This window comes from Myxocyprinus asiaticus, chromosome 43 (genome assembly GCF_019703515.2).
Source record: "Myxocyprinus asiaticus isolate MX2 ecotype Aquarium Trade chromosome 43, UBuf_Myxa_2, whole genome shotgun sequence".
Taxonomy (NCBI): Eukaryota; Metazoa; Chordata; class Actinopteri; order Cypriniformes; family Catostomidae; genus Myxocyprinus; species Myxocyprinus asiaticus.
Genome location: NC_059386.1, coordinates 34,642,394 through 34,662,805, shown reverse-complemented (window position 1 = coordinate 34,662,805; position 20,412 = coordinate 34,642,394). Strand labels below are relative to the sequence as shown.

At 35.5% G+C, this 20,412-nt stretch overlaps 1 protein-coding gene across 1 annotated transcript; it reads right to left on the bottom strand.

The window, feature by feature from the left end:
- Nucleotides 1-2,697: 2,697 nt before the first annotated feature.
- Nucleotides 2,698-20,052, bottom strand: LOC127433179 (tricarboxylate transport protein B, mitochondrial-like). The gene is made up of 9 exons (XM_051684886.1): nt 19,771-20,052; nt 12,188-12,295; nt 11,303-11,402; nt 9,548-9,686; nt 7,948-8,032; nt 7,382-7,486; nt 5,212-5,327; nt 5,056-5,129; nt 2,698-4,968 (listed from the first exon to the last, which is right to left on the bottom strand). The coding sequence occupies exons 1-9, from the start codon at nt 19,880-19,882 to the stop codon at nt 4,854-4,856; spliced, it is 954 nt and encodes a 317-aa protein (XP_051540846.1). The 5' UTR covers nt 19,883-20,052; the 3' UTR covers nt 2,698-4,853.
- Between the last annotated feature and the right edge of the window lie 360 nt (nt 20,053-20,412).

Sequence of the window (20,412 nt, the reverse complement as noted above, 5' to 3'; positions counted from 1 at the left end):
AATAGTCAAATCATAGTGTTCATGTGTTACACTTGCTATAGTTTACTTCCCTGTAGCTTCCTCGTCAAATATCAATGTAAAATGTAAATCAAGTCAATCACTGTCAGCGCCACCTTGAGTAAGAAATAACATGTGTAATATGTATGTGGAATACTGACAATTCGCCATTGTCACACAGCAAATCAACTTGATATAGTATTTATTTGCATGAATATAGTACTCATCTGTCTTGTAAAAAAACAAATAAATATATCATGTGATAGTAAACTTACATATATAAATATGAAATAATTATAAAAATTATTTATTGAAGCGCAAATAAATAAATAAATAAAATTACATATCTCTGGTCTTTACTGACCCTATACAATTATAGTAACCAAGCTGTTAATATAAATATATACAGCTCTGGGAAAAATTAAGAGACCACTGCAAAATGATCAGTTTCTCTGGATTTACTATTTATAGATATGTGTTTGAGTAAAATGAACATTTTTGTTTTATTCTATAAAGTACTGACAACATTTCTCCCAAATTCCAAATAAAAATATTGTCATTTAGAGCATTTATTTGCAGAAAATTACAACTGGTCAAAATAACAAAAAAAAAAATGCAGTGTTTTCAGACGTCGAATAATGCAAAGAAAACAAGTTCATATTCATTTATAAACAACACAATACTGATGTTTTAACTTAGGAAGAGTTCAGAAATCAGTATTTGGTGGAATAACCCTGATTTTCAATCTCAGCTTTCATGTGTCTTGGCATGCTCTCTACCAGTCTTTCACATTGCTGTTGGGTGACTTTATGCCACTCCTGGCGCAAAAATTCAAACGGCTCGGCTTTGTTTGATGGCTTGTGGCCATCCATCTTCCTCTTGATCACATTCCAGAGGTTTTCAATGGGGTTCAGGTCTGGAGATTGGGCTGGCCATGATAGGGTCTTGATACGGTGGTCCTCCATCCACACCTTGATTGACCTGGCTGTGTGGTATGGAGCATTGTCCTGCCGGAAAAACCAATCCTCAGAGTTGGGGAACATTGTCAGAGCAGAAGGAAGCAAGTTTTCTTCCAGGATAACCTTGAATGTGGCTTGATTCATGCGTCCTTCACAAAGACGAATCTGCCCGATTCCAGCCTTGCTGAAGCACCCCCAGATGATCACCGATCCTCCACCAAATTTCACAGTGGGTGCGTGACACTGTGGCTTGAAGGCCTGTCCGGGTCTCCGTCTAACCATTAGACGACCAGGTGGAGGATCAGTGATGACCTGGGGGTGCTTCAGCAAGGCTGGAATCAGGCAGATTCGTCTTTGTGAAGGACGCATGAATAAAACCACGTTCAAGGTTGTCCTGGAAGAAAACTATAATAAATAATAATGTTCTATAAAATTAAAGGGATAGTTCACCCCAAAATTAAAATTCTCATCATTTACTCACCCTCATGACATTCCAGATGTGTGAGACTTTCTTTCTTCTTTCTTTTAGAAGAATATTTTAGCTCTGTAGTTTCATACAATGCAAGTGAATGGTGGCTAGAACTTCGAAGCTAAAAAAAAAGCATACAAAAGGCATAAAAGTAATCAATACGACTCCAGTGGTTTAATCCATGTCTTCTGAAGCCATGTTATAGGTGTGTGTGAGAAAGAGATCAGTATTGAAGTCCTTTTTACTGGAAAGTGAAAGTGGAGATTTATAGTAAAACATGGCTTAAATATTGATCTGTTACTCACCCACATCTATCATAATGCTTCTGAAGACATGGATTAAACCACTGAAGTCAACTGGATTACTTTAATGCCGCCTTTATGTGCTTTTTTGAGCTTCGAAATTCTGGCCACCATTCACTTGCATTGTATGGAACTACAGAGCTGAAATATTCCTCTAAATACTCCAAATGTGATTATTTACACATTATAAAGTATTGTAACAAAGAGAACAAATTGAGTGTTATGATTTGGATTGTATTTCTGGTATTCTAGGACTAGAATTGCCACTTAAAAATGAAATGAAGAAATCGATTATCAATCGAATTATTCGAACATAAAAATAAATCAATTTTTAAATGGAAAAATTAAGTCACTTTTAAATCTTTTTGTTTAATTCATGCTTTAAAGTTAAATATACCAACAATATAATTACATTTTTAAATTGACAATAAATATATTTTGAACGGTTTAATTCATGTTTTAAAATGTAGTTAAAAATAACATTAAACTATTTAATAAATAATTTAAAATGCATTTCAGTTGCTTTTCTTGACTCATTGTTTTGTTAGATTTGACATTTTAAAACATTAAATAAATAGTTTCAAATGTTTATTCATTCGTCTATTTAAATAGATATTTAATTTATTATTTTGTTATATTTACTACTTTACAAATTAAACAAACAGCTTTAAATGTCAATTTATTTGTCAGTTAAAAATATTTATTTTCATTTATACATTTGAATCAATAAATTTATATTTCATTTATTCATTTTATTTAGGTGGCACTTCTAGTCCACCATTCCTTTCTGAACAAAAATGTACAACTTAAAATCTTGCAAGTTTCCCTCAAGCTGCAATTTGTATGACAAATTTCTTGCTATGTTCCTCGTTTGTAAGTCGCATTGGATAAAAGCATCTACTAAATGACTAAATGTTAGTTAAGTATATTTTTGAGCTATTAAAAGGGATTTTTGTATCTCACACCCAAATAGAACAAATACATTTTTATTTATCCTAATTTAATAGTAAGAGAAGAATACAACATACTCATTTGTCCAGTCAGCATAATTTTTCTAAATTAGAACATCAAATGAAGGCACATTGTTTCCATGAACATTAGAAATGTACACAGATTTACATTTTTCATTAGCATGGCAATTAATGCATATATTAGGTCACACATCTGGAATGCGCTCAGATTTCTTTTACAGAAACACTAAATAAAATCTTGTTTATTTCCTGAAATCCAACATGATTCAGTGATGCCATTTCATTCACAAAAGCAGGCTCACAATATATCAGATTTGGCTGCAACATGATAAAAAAATAAATAAAATAAGATACAAAAAAACTCAATTACATCAGTGAAGAACTACAGGCACAAATGTTCTTACACTCAAAAAAAAAAAAAAAATTATTTTTTTTAAAGATTTACCCATTTATGCAAAAACATTCCATCAAATTGAACAGAGTAATCTTTAATAAAACACAATTATCAAAACCTAATTATTTTAAGGTTTATTAATTTAATTTGGTTAAAAATTACACCGTTCAATTTGATGGAATTTTGTCATGAAACTGAAATGCATAAATCTTAAAAATAGGCTCAAATATTTTTTGAGTGTATTGACAATCAATTGTGTCAACTGAATTCTCCCATATCACTCATGATGTATGGAGAATGCAAAACATGTTACATAAACAGTCGTACCCTGACTACAGTATTTTTAAAACATACTACGTATAATAAGTTAAGTCATTGTTATTTCACTGGTCTGGTGTGAAACACAATACTTCAACTTAATTACAATCGAAAACAAAAGTGAAGTCACTTTTTTTAAAATGTTATTTGTTACATGTCAGTCTGCAGTGTTATTCTAGAAGACATTGTGTTCACTTGCCCTCAAAAGCTTTTGTGCGATCGTAGCAGTAGCAGATTTTTAAGAAGTTTTGAGGTAGGAATGCAGAACCACTGGAACATAAAAACAATCAAACTGATACACATTTAAGGCATGTACTGATATAGGATCAGTATTTAAGAGACTCTGGCTAGATCTGTTAAATAATACATCATCATCATAAACTGCATTCAAATAATGTTAAATAATTCAACATATTTCTAATGTAACCCGGATCTTTGGTGAGGCTAAATACGGTCCAGTTTTCATTAGGTTTGAGTGTTTTTTGCACAGCATGTTGTGTGCTATTCAGTTCAGATATTTGGTTGTACAATTAAATCTGTCCTTAAACAGAGCAAAGGCACTCCAAAAATTCAATTTCATAACAAAACTAGAACTGCGTAATCCACACATAAAATATGTTTTAGATAATTGAATTTGGTTAAAGATTATGCAATTAAAGTTGATGAAATTTTGTTATGAAATTCAAATGTGTAAATCTAAAAATTAGGCTTAAATATTTTTTTGAGTGAGGTTTAAGTTGAGAATAATTGTATGTAATTTATTGCAATGATCATATAAATGCAAAGAAAAATATAGAATGTATATTAATGCAGGCACTTAAAATAATCACAAACCCTGAATTACTATCAAATCTATAATGCGAAAGTGCATGTATTATGTACAACTATAGGGTATAAAACATGCATATCTTAACATGAAAAGCTTTGTTGTATTGTAGGGTTAAATTTATGCTTCATCTTAGGATGTGACAACAGTTTAAGATCATTTAAAAGATCTTTTCTAAGATGCACAAGATTCTCTGTCTTAAGTTTTATGGTGTTTAAATTAGTAGCCTAAGAAAACAAAATGAAAGCGTATGTAATGTATGCTGGTAAATTGCACTTAAGAATATATAATATTGTTAAAACTAGAACACTAACAAAAGTCAACCTTTAAATGTTTCAGAACATTTTTCCTATTCAGAAATATCTATTATTAAAATTGGATTTAGGGTTAAAAAAACACAAATATTTATCTTTAGTCTAATTTTCAAGTATTTGGCATCTTTCTCACATTAGTTGGGGAAATCTTGATTAAATAAGAAGAATTAAGTACATTCCAGTGACTATTTGTCGTCAGCTGTACGCAGGTATTTTGGCCCCTGTGTAAATGTTCCCACATCAGTATGATGTCACGAAGGCCAACTCCGCCCATCACCATATTTGGTCAGTATCACAGCTCCATTAATCCGTCTTCCACACTTTGTTGAGAACTTTCACAACTTCCTCATAGATGATGAACACAATAGCCACGTCCAGACACACTCGACCTAACCTGGGAACGGTGCCTTTGTAGAATCTAGTGCACAGAGACATTTAAGTGAGTACATAAAAAAATCTCACCCATATACTTTCATATACTCGACAACATATCATGTTGACTTACGCTGCCGGTCCCTCGTGTTTCATGATCTTGATGGCACAGTCAACAGTGCTCTTATATTTGTGAGCCTCCAACCCCTGTCAGTATCATTATATGTTACATTTAATAACATTAAACAATCATGTTTCCTTTTTCACAATGTTGTATTTTCTTACACACCTGCATTCTAGTTTTGATCACATCCAGCGGTGTATTACCAAACACACTTGCAGCTCCAGCAATCGCTCCAAACATTCCAGTTATGAAGGGGTTAATAGTCTTATTGGGGTTATCACCTGTTTTATGAGAATAAATAGTGATAATTATTAGCCAGAGTGATTGATTCATACAGATCCTTCGATAAATACACAATGATAATTCTACTCAATTACTAGAGGTCGACCAATAGCGGATTTCGCGGATGCCGATAACCGATTAATCGGACGATAGTTTTTAAAATCTATTTTTAGAATGTAAAAAACTATTTGTAGTCTTTCCTTACTATGACGGGCACAGACACAGAGGCTACAAGAGCCCAAAGTGAACAAAATCCCAGATGCAGTTTGTTGTACAGATTTGGGGCATAACGTGGGACTTTTAACTATAAACAAGCCCTGAATACACCAATTATTTCCGGACTCTTATTCTGAAATGACGGAATGCACTACATTTAAAGGGATAGTTCACCCAAAAATGAGAATTCAGTCATTGTTTACTCACCCCTGTGTTGTTATAACCCTTTATGACTTTCTTTCTTTTTCTGAACACAAAGGGAGAAACTGTGAATAAATGTTGTGCTCAGTGATGTCATACAATGCCAGTTTATGGTGACCACCTCTTCAAGCTTCAAAAGAACACAAAAGTGTAATTCAGAAATCTAATAACTTATTCCATGCCCTATCATGAACGTGCACAGAAGATCATTTTCACTAAATAATGCTTTAGATTTTGGTTTGTTTCTCATCAAACCTTATCGTATGCTTTCATAACAATCATGAGTCTAATGAAATAATTTTTTAGACTTCTGAATTATACTTTGAAGCTTGAAGAGGTGGTCGCCATAAACTGCCATTGTATGACATCACTGAGCACAACATGTTTTCACAATTTCTCCCTTTGTGTTAAGAAAAAGAAAGAAAGGGGGCCTGGTTAGCTCAGCGGGTATTGACGCTGACTATCACCCCTGAAGTCACGAGTTCAAATTCAGGGTGTGCTGAGTGACTCCAGCCAGGTCTCCTAAGCAACTAAATTGGCCCGGTTGCTAGGGAGAGTAGAATCACATGGGGCAACCTCCTCGTGGTCACGATTAGTGGTTCTCGATCTCAATGGGGCGTGTGGCAAGTTGTGTGTGGATCGTGGAGAGTAGCATGAGCCTCCACATGCTGCGAGTCTCCGCGGTGTCATGCACAACGAGTCACGTGATAAGATGCGCGGATTGACGGTCTCAGAAGCGGAGGCAACTGAGACTCGTTCTCCACCACCCGGATTGAGGTGAGTAACCGTGCCACCACGAGGACCTACTAAGTAGTGGGAATTGGGCATGCCAAATTGGGAGAAAAGGGGATAAATAAATAAAATAAAAAGAAAGGAAGTAATTTAGAGTTACAACAACCCAGGGGTAAGTAAACAATGACTGAAGTTTCAATTTTGGGTGAATTATCCCCTAAGTATTGATCAATTTAAGCTAGGACCCGCTTTATATCAGGTGTCTTTAACTACTATGTACTTAAGCATTTGATACATGTACTTCTTATGTACATGCATTGTACTTATATTTAAAGTACCTATATTTAATTACATCTGCAGTTACACTGTTAACCTTACCCTTGACCCTAAAACTAACCCTAACCCAAACTTTACTCTAACCCCTAACCCTAACTCATAAACCTACCCATACCTCAACCTCAGTAGCAGCAAATGTGAATCTTGTGAGAATTTTGTAGAACAACATGCAGTTACACAATAAATGCATTGTGTATTGTATGTATTTAAATGTTAGTACATTGAAGTTAAAGACACAAAATATAATATATACAGATACACACATAATAAATATATGACAATATTTATTCATATTTGTAGTGATGAAAGATTTAAATTGAGCACATCCCCTGAGGTGTCAATGAATATTTTTATTTCACGTCTAGAGGCCGCTGTTAAACTGTATAAAATCAAGCCGTTCTAACAGTTGAATCCTTCAAGAAGATTTAGAAGAAAAAAAAAATAACGGCAACTATCAACATATATTTTTGCTGGTATTTCAAGTATTTCAAACAAGTATTTCAAAAAAAGCACCGGTTAATCGTAAAAGCGATATATCGGTTAGAATTGATGGCTTCATTTCACACACCTTTGTACCAGTTTCTCAATGAGGTCATTACATAGAATCGTATGGCCTGGTTTGATCCCTGCTTCAGTACAGTCGCTGTCAAGCCCTGATAAGTTCCTTTGAGTCCTGAAAGAATACAAAACAGCTTAAATGCACTCGTGATTTATGAGACTTACAAACTAGACTAACACAATCTTAAGAATATTATTGGATGCATGACTATAATGACTAAAATAATGGATTAGATCTGAAGGTGAATGGAGTGTGACAGTCTGATGGATTGTTGGCAATGTTTTAAAAAAATAAATGATTTAAATTATACTTTCAGGTAAATAAAAAAGCTAGTTATTTGAGACAGACAAAAAACACAAAAATAATTTAATTTTCAAAAATAAATTTACACAGCAGCTTAGTTGGCATGCATGCATATATAAAGTAAATCTATAAAATCTAAATCTGTTAATCTTGATAAAGTTCTCTATATAAACTGTTTCAGTTCATTTCTTTTTTCAGATGAAACTGTTGTAAGTGGGTTTGTTTTCCAGAAGGTGGTGCTGCAGTGGAACTCATGCACTCCTTAAATGTACCTTGTGTTCTCACTATTTCTCTGACTCCGTGGAAAAAGCCTCTATACTTTGGGTTTGCTGAGGTCTGATCGTGGATAAATTTCACCTAAAATTGACAGAAAAACAGACTTAAAGTGTATATATTTTTTTATTGTTTATTTTATTGGTTTTCCCCTCATATTTCAAAGAGATGTATGCATTTTTAATCAATGTACTATCAGAAACAGACACTCTATGTCTGCTTATCATAATCTGTCATCACATCAGTATGTTCTTGCATGAAAAACCTGACATTTCCAAGCTTGTGGTTTGAAAGCCAGACTAACTATTACCAATGAGTGATACAGCACAACTAAAATGCAATAGTATTTCAGATTGTCCTGGTGGGAAATGCTGAACACTGTGCCTAGATTACATCGCTTTGCTTACTTGCAATGTAACCAATCTAGAACACTTCCATTATATAATTTCACTTAAGGAGCATTTTAGTTATGTTGTGTTACATTGTTTGCTTTCAGTGTAGATGGACGAATCCCAAAGTATTAGGCCCTTAACTATCAATTAGTGATGCACCGATGTATCGGCCGCCGATAATTATCAGCCAGTTTATGATCAAATTAAAACCATCAGCAAAACTCTGTGAATTCAAATGCACAATCCATAAATAATGATGCCACAGAATGTAGAAGGGTTGGCACTCCAAAGAACATTGAATAAAAATGAAATTACTTCTCATTCTCACATTAATGAGGAAAACCGTTGTTACGTGACACTTGTGAAAGCAGCACTTCCCTATACATGATAAGGTAAAACCAAACGCTTTGAAAACAGCAAAGTTTGACTTCTGAGAAATTGGTATGGTATCCATTAAGGCTGCATAATTGATTGAGTTAAGTTTGAAATCGCAATTAGGTCTTGCACAATTACAAAAGCTTGAAAGGCTTAGTTTAAAAATAGACTTTAGACACTTTAGGGATTGTGTAAGCAAGCAGCGCCCTCTAGCGGTATGGACAACATTTTCCATTACACAACTATAGAATTTAAAAGGGCGTTTTGTTCCTTTGGTAGCTTTTTAGTTTTAACTGATGTGGTTGACATTTCTGTGGAATTGCCCAACATAAAATGTTTGCATACTATGAATTTGTGATGTTCTATTATATATAGATAAACATGTAAAATGTGAGTTCTGTTGTTTTGAACTGCAAAAACAGAAGTGCAAAAATTTTTTAGAAGTATAATTATTTAATTTTATTTTTTTATATCAAGCATCATGCTATGATATTTAGTTATTTTTCAATTTATTTATTTTTAGCATCTATTTATCTTTCATTGTGGCTCTCGTTAAAATTTTGGCCTTTCATGTGTTCAACCGAGCCAATCCATGTTCAATGAAAATTACTTATTGTTGGAACAAAATATTTTGTACCTCTTTGTACGTTTTTAAAACACAGTTCCTGAGCAAAACAGTGACAAAATAAGGTAAGTGGCAAAATATCGGTATCGGTGTTAGCCAATAGCTATTTGTTAAAATCGGTATTGGCCAAAAATGTTCATATCGGTGCATCCCTACTATTAATGCATTATTTAAAAAGCATTTTCAGTTAAATATCATCTCACACACCTTAACAGTCTCCATAGGACACACCACAACAACAGCCTCTGCCACTCCTGCACCCAGACCGCAGATTAACCCTTGTGTGCTGTCCAGTTTACCAGACTCATCCCTCATCTTATTACTAAGGAACTCAAACATGCCAAACCTGCAGGCGAAGAGAACACATCACAGTACAGAACCTAAAGTGCCTTTTCATAGCAAAAAACTTCCAAAAAACAAAACACTGTTTTTTTAACCTTTGTTGGGGTGCTGTGGTATAGTGGTTAACTCTCAGGGATGGTAACATGAGGGTTTCTGGTTCGACCCCTGCAAGGCCTCATTGTGGTCTTGATCATTGCCTAGAAGTTACGGAAGCGTATTCTGCTGGCATTTCTGCGCCACCAAACAGAACTGCAAAAATAAACGCTGTTTTCAAACAGCATTCAGAATTTGCCGCGTCTGCCGTTGATCGGACAAACAGATAGTCCCGTCCACAACTTAAGCCATCGGTTGAGTCAATGTTGTTGTGTCGGGCTGAACAGGTTGCTCAAAACAAACATTGGATATTTTATTGCACCACTTGCGATGTGCTTGGTTTGAATATGCGCTAGCATGAATGTGATTTGAGAGCTACAGTGGAGGAGAACATTTTAAATGAATAAAGGCCTGTTCACACCAAACCAATTTTTTAGATGCAATTGTTCATTCCGAATGAGCTTTTGAACGGTAACAATGGATTCCTATGGCGCTACTCACAGTGGGTCAGACAAATCATCCGTTTTGTTTTCTTCAGACTGCGATAAAATATGACTGACCAATGAGATAAGAGATTTTTGTCATTTTTCCATAGTTGCTCCATCTGCTCAATCCAGCGCATTGGTGGCGCTAATTAACTGGCAAACACATGCATTAGACGTGCAGCTGATCACACGTGATAATTATATACTTAAAAATAAATAATTGCATGAACACTTTGTACTGCAAACATAACCCCTGTCTGTTTTTGAAAGTCTGCTTAATGGTGTTTTGTCTTAATGTATATCAATGTCCCTGTATATTCTCATGCCATTAAAAATAGTAGCGAAGTTCGGCAAGTTGGTTTGCACCAAGTTTGTTGTAAAATATCCCATCAAAAGATGTTACATGAGAGCTTGGCAGTACAACACTGTAGATGTTGTTGAACTTTGTATGACAAATTGCTTGCTATGTTCCTCATTTGCAAGTCGCTTTGGATAAAAGCGTCTGCTAAATGACTAAATGTAAGTGTCTTGTATCTTTGTCTTTTTGTCAAATTTTAAAATACTATTTTGCTTCGAATCAAAGTTTGTAATGTTGTGATTCACCTCAGAACTGGTTGATTTGGTTCATGGCTTACAACTCACTTTATGAAATCCCTATGGAAAATAAAATGAATGGGAAATGGGAATGGGACGAGCACTGTTGTACCAAACTTAAATTTGGGTCCGTTTCTTACAACAACAAAAAACTATCATATGACTTTAGAAGATTTGTAATATTGTACACAAGTTTGGAGTACTTTTATGGTCTGTTTATGTAGATTTTTTTGTCCTTTTTGGTACTTGACAGTCTCTGGTCACTGTATGTTTTCACTGTATGGAACTAAAGTAGCATGAGCATACTTCAAAACATCTCCTTTTGTGTTCCAGAGAAGAAAATAATTTATGCTGTTTTGGAAGGCCACAAGGGTAGGCGAATGATGACAGAACTATCCCTTTCAATGTATTTTGATGTAATGGCTCCAGAGGGCATGAGAATGCTTACCTCACCGCAGCTTTGGGAATAGATCCATAGAGCAGAGAGCTCAGACCCCTGTACAGCCCCTTCACACCATGACCACGCACCGTCTGTTTCACACAGTCAGCTGTGCAAGAGGACAAAACCACAGAGAAGGTTGTGATTTCAACATTATTATCCATTTTGCAATCTACAGTGGCCCCAAAAAGTATTTGGAGACTTATAAATGTCTAATGTTGTTGCATTAGATAACAAAATATCAAAGCAAGTGTCATCTGCACTCAAATACTGCAAGAACTTCACTATTCTAAACCATTTATCCTCAATGACTTAATCAACTGGTGTCACAGTGACATTGCACAGTGGCACTGTACAGTAGATTAAGAAAGAGTCAGTCTTTTTGCATTAGCATTTGAGCTGGTGAAACATTTAAAATGCAAAACATTTGGAAACGTGGGAGGGAATTAATTATTAAAAGCATTAATTTCCTCTTCAGGTTGTTCTTACGTGGATCCCCTGCAGTTGAAATGGTAAATCATTCATGAATCCAAAAAGAGAACATGACCGGCGTGAACCCTCAGACTGTTGAAATGTGATATGGCATGTTGCAATCGCACTATTGGCTAATACACAGGGATCAACAATTAGTGCTGATAAGTGTGTTGTGAAAAAAGGCCACCATCCAAAGTTCAGCGACTGATAAACTGTAACCCTAACTTTAACGTATTATATCAGATCATGTACACTGAACTTTAAACCTGACAGTACTTTGTTTTTGCAGATGAACTGTGTCTGCACCCAGAATGATGAAACATTTTAGTAAAGCCATAAGGTGGTTTAGATTCAGTTGTTTGAGTGTCAGGAATTGACGACATACAGAGCATTTTCAATGTTTAAAAGACCAATACTCACCAATGCCTTTATATCGAGGGGGGTTTGCCTTTTCATCTAGCTGTAGCTGTGTTTTCACATACTCTGTAGGAAACGTGATGCAGATTTCAATACCTCCAGCGATCCCACCTGCAAAACAAAAACTTCATTAACCCCTTAAACTTTGGTGCATTTTTGGGCTGCCGCCTGCAATGTTTCACACTCAAATTTAAAAGCTCACCATTCACACATACTGTGGACTAATTGCAAAAAATTGGTCTAATTTTTCAGAAAGACTCCAATTATTCATAAGTAATATTGTATGTGTTTATAATCTTATGATAAACAGAACTTTTTTTGTTTTCCTAACTTTGTAAATGTAATTCTGGTTCTGTTTTCTCTACCTCACTTTGAAAAGTCTCATTTTATTCCATTAGGTGCCAGAAAACACTAGAAAAAATATTTTTTTTCTCTATCACATTCCATCACAATATACAGATTTGAAATGTAGGTGGCGCTCTAATACATTTTAGCCCTCACAAATGTGCTCGTCCATAGACATTCAGTCTAATTTTCAGTTCAACCACCACCCTTGTTGTTTTATTGAATATCTCGGCCTCTGAGTGGACTAGAAGCTCAATCTAGGTTTCATTAGAAAGATGAGATCATCCCCTTTGCGATAATATAAAACTTTAAATACAAATTTTCATCAATAGTCGAAAACTATTTTCTGATGTTTTGTTTCGCATGCTTTTCCTTCTGGATGGCACATTTTGTTCTGGACATCTAAAATATAACACTGGATTATTCAGCCAATTAAGCTCATAGACAAGTAAACATTGGCTCATTTTTTAGAAAACTGCATAAGGTAAAAGCAGATTTAAAGTTTTTAGCTATTTGGGGCTAACAGTAGCAGTTATTGGAGCATAACTGAGACGTTTGTATTTGATGACTTACAGAAATCATATTTCACCTTGTGATTCTTTTGAAAAACTTTCGAACTGTGGTATTAGGGCAACAAAATTATTTTTTTTAAATTATAACTTTTATTATTATATAAATATTTCTACCCCATTACCCCTGGGGGGGTGCTAATTTTCAACACGAATGTATTGAGGACTTTTATTGTTATTTTAAATAACATAAATGCAGAAGTGATGTTTATTTCTGAAAAGTTCAGATTCTAAGCCTTCAAATGATATCTATATATATCATATGAGGCATATATAGATATATATACCTCATATGCCTGACTTATGTATACGGAGACTTTAATGTTTTTTTGTTTTTTTGGATTTTTCCTCTTTTTCACCCAATTTGGAACGCCCAATTCCCAGTGCGCTTTTTAAGTCCTCGTGGTGGCGTAGTGACTCGCCTCAATCCGGGTGGCGGAGGACGAATCTCAGTTGCCTCCGCGTCTGAGACCATCAACCCGCGCATCTTATCACGTGGCTTGTTGAGCGCATTGCCACAGAGACAAAGCGCGTGTGGAGGCTTCACGCCATCCACCGCAGCATCTGCGCTCAACTCACCACGCGCCCCACCGAGAACAAACCACATTATAGCGACCACGAGGAGGTTACCCCATGTGACTCTACCCTCCCTAGCAACTGGGCCAATTTGGTTGCATAGGAGACCTGGCTGGAGTCACTCAGCACGCCCTGGGATTCGAACTAGCGAACTCCAGGGGTGGTAGCCAGCATCTTTACCACTGAGCTACCCAGGCCCCCCGAGACTTTAATGTTTTAAGTGTAAACTGTTTTCAGGATATAGTGCCCCCCTTTAGAGTTTAAGAGGTTTATCAGCCCTAAATTCAGTAGCAGCTCCTGACCACAGATATTTTAGTGTTGCTTGATTTAACTGCAGCGTTTGATAAATTAAAGAGAAGGGTGGGAATATCTGGGGTGGCTTTAGACTGGTTTGTTTCCTATTTGTCAAATAGGAAATTTGTAGTGTCTGTTGGAGATGATAAGTCCTCCTATTCAAGTATAAATTGTGGTGTTCCGCAAGGATCCGTGTTAGGGCCAATTTTATTTTTTCTATATACTGTATGTTGGTTCTGTGATTCGAAAACACAACATTAATTTTCACTGCTATGCAGATGACCTACAGTTACATTTGTCATTGAATCCCAATGATCTGTCTAGTTTAAATGTTCTTCAAGAGTGTATATTAGATATAAAAAAATTGGATGGCATGTAATTTTCTGCAGTTAAATTCAGATAAAACAGAGGTTGTCATAATCGGTCATGGTTTAACAATAAAATCAGATTGAGTCAGCACTTAATCAGGTGGTCCCGAATATTCAGCATGTGGTGAGAATTGTAAATTGTAAATTTCGAAAATCACGTCAGGAAGTTAGTTCAATCTTGTTTTTCAGTTAAGGAACATTTCCAAGGTGAGACAGGTTTTGAGTTTTAGGGGTACAGAGAAGCTTATTCATGCTTTTATTTTATCTCGCCTTGATTATTGTAATGCACTGCTGAACTTTAAATCAACGCACTTTAGCACGGCTACAATCAGTGCAAAATGTTGCAGTTAAACTTTTAACAAGAACAAGGTCTTTTAATTATATTACTGCAGTTTCAGCTTCTTTACAATGATTACCAATTTACTTCAGGGTTGATTTTAAGATTTTATGAATTACATACAAGGCATTACATCGGTTGGTGCCAGATAATTTAGCAGAACTATATATATATATAAATTATATATATTTTTTATTATTATTATTTTAGGGTGAAATGTGACCTGGACATCTTTAAATCTTTTAATAAGATTTTCCCAATAATGCAAAAATTATATTGGAGTCAAATAATTATATATAATATTATAGACATAATTGCATTAAATATTTTTAAATAAAAAATTCATATAATTTCATAAAATGTATTCAATTATAATTATCTCTCTAAATTGTGTATTTCTCTGCAAATAACAATTGATCGTTCCTCCTTAAATGTCTCTGTGGAGCACATCTGCAGTTGAACAGCAGGCAGTAACAGGGGGAGTGTCTCGCTTCTATTGGTTCAGTCTCCTCTGCTCGATACAGATGGGTGTGACTGTGAACTAAACATCCTGCTCTTTAATCACATTGCAACTGTGTTGACACATTTACGATTCACATTTACTATGCCATGCGTGCAGAGATGCACAAAGCTACAGGTGAACAATCAGTTGAACTTGATTCAACAAGCAGACATTGTTATACACTGCATAAAACACAGAGGTTATACACAGTTATTGCTTAGAGTTTGCTCTTTCTTAGCTCAGGAGACTCAGTGGAGCTGTGTTTCTTTCAAGTATTAACTTAAGCAAAAGTCTCCATTTACTGTCACAGTTGTCTAGGAGAAACAATTAAGATATTTAAGAGATCTCATTTGTGTTTTCCCCCTACAGGATGCACTAAAAATGCTGATCTAAAAAATTATGGATACAATGTCAAATACAATGCCAAGGAGTGTATGCTATTTATTCTTAAAACTGTCAACCAATTAAAATACTACCTTACTTTATATTGCAGCTGTGAGATTGATCATTTAAAAAGATAGCTAATTAAAATACCCTGCATACATAAACAGTTTTGTACTGCTGTTGTTGTATTAACGATAATGGAATTTAACTGAAAACTCCTCCAATTCCAAATGCTAATTTATTTTGCAGCATTAATGTACAATTTTGTTAAGTGTTTTAATGATCTTCTGCACTCGTTGATAAATCCTGGATCTAGTTGGTATGCTCTCAGGACAATTTTACAGGTTTACACAGACAACTGACAAGTTGTTATCCATCTAAATAGCAGGTCAGTCAGCAGGATATATACTTTAGGAGTGTAACATATCCAACCTGTTTGACTTGCTGGTCTCCATGAACCACAAAAAGGCCCTGAAGGGAAATCATTGAACTGATTTTTCCTGAAGAATTGTTTTCATCAATTATCAATTTTAGAACAATTTAGGACATGCATGCTCTTTAATGCATACCTGCCAACATCCGGTGGAGTCTCTTAATAAATGCTTTGAGTTTAATAATAAAATGTGTATGTGTATATCCTTTCTTATGTGCTGAGAACTTTCCTGACACATGACTTACAAAAAATTAAAAATGAATGTATATCTAATTTACGTATACATCGGTGTTGGTTTAGTATTTTTATAATATTTACTTTAAGTATTTATTTTGTTCCTTCACCTGTACTTCTTGTCTTTATGACTCCGTGTTTGTATTCATACATTGTTAGATCTGTGTAATTTTGAACATCTTATTGAACATTTAACCTATAAAAATATCCACCATTTTAGCACAATGTGTGGACTTTTCAGACAACCCCTTACCAACCGCATGAAAAATTTCCAACTTATATCCATGTTAAATTAACGATCTGGAACAATGTCGACATCACGCCATCTGACCAGCTTTATGATACAAATCGCATCCCATATTGATTCGATATGGGACACATCATTTCATATTTAAATACGGTTCGATCCCGTATTTTACGGAACGGGTGGCAACCCTACCTAGAAGTCTAATACATTCTCATGAGCAAAGTGTGGATGCAGAAAATCACGGAAATTGTGAATCGGGAGTACAGCTGGAGGAGGGGTGGAAAAACGGGAGAAACCTGGTAAAATCGGGAGTGTTGGCAGGTATGCTTTAAAGTCATATTAACATCTCTATTTTGTAAACAAGTTTTTCAATTTTTCCAAGGCAGACTTCACACAAAATGCATTGTCATATTCCATCAGCACTATTTTTTAATTGTTGGTCAATGTAAACATGTGCTAAACCGATGTCTTTGGCCATTGCGTCGTCCCACACTGTTTTTCAGCGGCTCGCACCATGAGCAGCCACATTTTAAGGCGCGGTGTCAACTTTAAAAAAAAAATTGACAATATATCAAATCATTACAGATATATAAATTATACATCATAAACAAAACATAATATTTGTAGTGAATGGAACAATAGTTTAAATAAGGAAACTTCAGTCGGAGAGAAGTTTAGTATAAGTAATAGCAAATAATACATTACAAACTCACTACCACAATGTTTAAGGAAGTAAAGAATGATTGGTCATATGTCAGCTACTAACCAGAACTTTGAAAGCACTTTCTGAATGAACGGCACACCTATTCCTGCTTAACGTCTTAGTAGACCAATATGATGCAATAAATGGCCTTGTGTGTTTCTGCGTTAACCCTGGAGGTGTGACATGTGTATGTTTTTTTACTGAGCCATTGGCTCATTCGTTTAGGCACCAGTGGGACATGTTGAGCGTGTGTACACTCTGATTATGCGTGATGTAATCAACAAATAACTGAACATACAGATAATGATATGGCATCTCACATTAAATTTCCCACCTAAAGGCAGAACAAAACCACTAAATAAACATGATTAATACATATCTATCACAATTCAATTCACTCGTAGTTGCACATTCTGCTTGTTAACCTCATATTTGCCAAGAACAACATTCAAAAAGCAGCTGCTTTCTTTGTTATTGAGTTAATTCGTATATGCCAGAAAAACAAGTCGCTTTGATCATGTCATCTACTCTATAGATTCATGCATCCAGGACATTTATCAGTGCACCGTGTAATTATTGAGACCAGGACGCGACTCATGCAGCACATCATTAGACGTGAATGGAACTATTATACGTTTCCCATTAACTCTCATTGCATTGAAACTGAACCATGTGCCCTGGCAAGACATTAATCCCACTAATTTGACTTTGAGACACTACAGAGAAGGGTGGAAAAAACTACAACTAGACATTCAAGACAAGCATGTTAACCATAGATGGGCAGATAGATAGAAATAAAATACAATTTCTGTGCGTTCGCATAGGATTTTATTTTTGATTCTTAGAGAATTCTTATTTCATCCCTTAAAAAAATTGGTTGCAAACTATAACAGAAATTCCATAATTTAAAAAATGGCATGATTCAAAATTCTGTAGATTACTTCCAGATTCGTATTTGATTCCATTAAGATTAATTGAAAATTGGGGTCTGGGTAGCTCAGCGAGTAAAGACGTTGACTACCACACCTGGTGTCGCGAGTTCGAATCCAGGGCATGCTGAGAGACTCCAGTTAGGCTTCCTAAGCAACCAAATTGGCCCAGTTGCTAGGGAGGGTAGAGTCACATGGGTGAACCTCCTCGTGGTCGCTATAATGTGGTTGTCGCTCTCTGTGGGGCGCGTGGTGAGTTGTGCGTGGATGCCGTGGAGAATAGCGTGAAGTCTCCACACACGCTACGTCTCCGTGGGAACACTCAACAAGTCACGTGATAAGTTGCGCAGATTGACAGTCTCAGACGCGGAGGCAACCGAGATTCTTCCTCGGCCACCTGGATTGAGGCGAGTCACTACGCCACCACGAGGACTTAGAGCGCATTGGGAATTGGGCATTCCAAATTAAAAAAATAAAATAAAATAAAATAAATAAATAAAAATATTAGTTGAATATTTTAATTCTACTATTATTCCTTTAGAACCCAAAAATGTAAATTATTTTTTTCATGGAACACAAAACAAGATGTTAAGCAGAGCTTTAGCGTCTGAAAGCCTCAGTCAGCATTCACTTTCATTGCATATTTTTTTCCATACAATAAGAGTGAATGATGACTGACGATTTCAAATCCCGTAAAAGTCTGCCTAATATCTCCTTTTGTGCTCCACAGAAGAAAGAAAATCATACAGGTATGGAACGACATAAGGGTGAGTAAATGATGACCGAAATTGGGGTGAACTATTCCTTTAAGGCCATTGCATTCCTTTGGAACTTGTTGACAACTACTTGTGAATTATTAATTAGAAATCATAGAAACTAAAAAGTAACCCTTTTTATGGATAACATTGATAAAGTAATATTAAATAAAACATGTGTGCACAGTGTTAAGAACACCTTTGACTGACACATTACATTCTTGTTACAGGCAGGTCATGACCTTAGAATCAAATGTGTCACACTATGTCTAAGTCCTTTTGTTACTTTGTATCATCCTGCAGGTGAATGGACACACTTATGGCAAGCCAATTTAGCTTTAAATGCTCCTAGCATTACTCCTTGTAATTGCATTTTTACTAGTAATATTTGCCTACTCGCAGAATGACGCAGACACCAACACAGAACTATAAACGCAAACCAACGTGTTGTCCACTACGTGGAGCATATGCCATAGGTTTGACACAGAAGCATAAATCAGCCTTAAGAATGTAATTACAGGGCTGCAATTAAACATAAGTGATTTGTTACATGTAAAAATGTAATTGTAAAGCTCTCTAAATGGAATTCTTACCAGTAAAATTTCAATTACAGAGCACACTAGCAAGAATTCAGTTGTAGAGCTTTGTAATTAAATGTTTTACTAGTAAAATGCAATTATTACGAGTAACGCTGGGAACATTAAAAGACAATCTGGCCTTCCATACACACCAACATTAACACCCATCACAAGCACACTGAATACTCGCCTGTGGTGACGTTGACTTACAGCCTGTAGGGGATCAATTAAGCAGTGACTGTAAATAGTGAGGATGACCGTGCAAAAACTGAGTGGCACATCAGTCAAAAATAAAACTTTCAATCGAAATATAAGCAGAAAGCTCAACTTACCCGCTAAAATGGCCTTTCCCGGGTGCGTGAGTTTGACTTGTCCGGCCGGCGCAGCGGCTGATAAACAGTGCGGTCTGTGGAAAGGACTCACAAATTTCGGATTCACTGACATTTTGATTGTTTTTAAACTGGGTCTGCAGACAAACTCAATCTGACAACACCTCCACCACAGCTGAAGTACTCTGTCTGGTGTAAATGAGGCTCATAAGTGAAGTGACAGGCGCTCTCTCTCTCTCTCTCTCTCTCTCTCTCTCTCTCTCTCTCTCTCTCTCTCTCTCTCTCTCTCTCTCGGGCAGCTGTGATCTTTTGACAGCGCAAAGTATTTTCACTCACTGTCAGAGAAAGCCTTAATGTGATTTTAAGGGGCGGGGCCTCGTGAAGTGATGTCGGGGCGCCATATTTCTGACAAACACAACAGTCCTGTTAAGGTGGAATTTAAATTGTAAAGTACTTTATATATATATATATATATATATATATATATATATATATATATATATATATATATATATATATATATATATATATAATTTTTTTTTATTTTTATTTTTACACATAATATTTCCAAACAGTAACAAAAAACCATGACAGACAAAATAATATATATATAAAAAAATCAATAATACATTTTAGTGTTCCTTT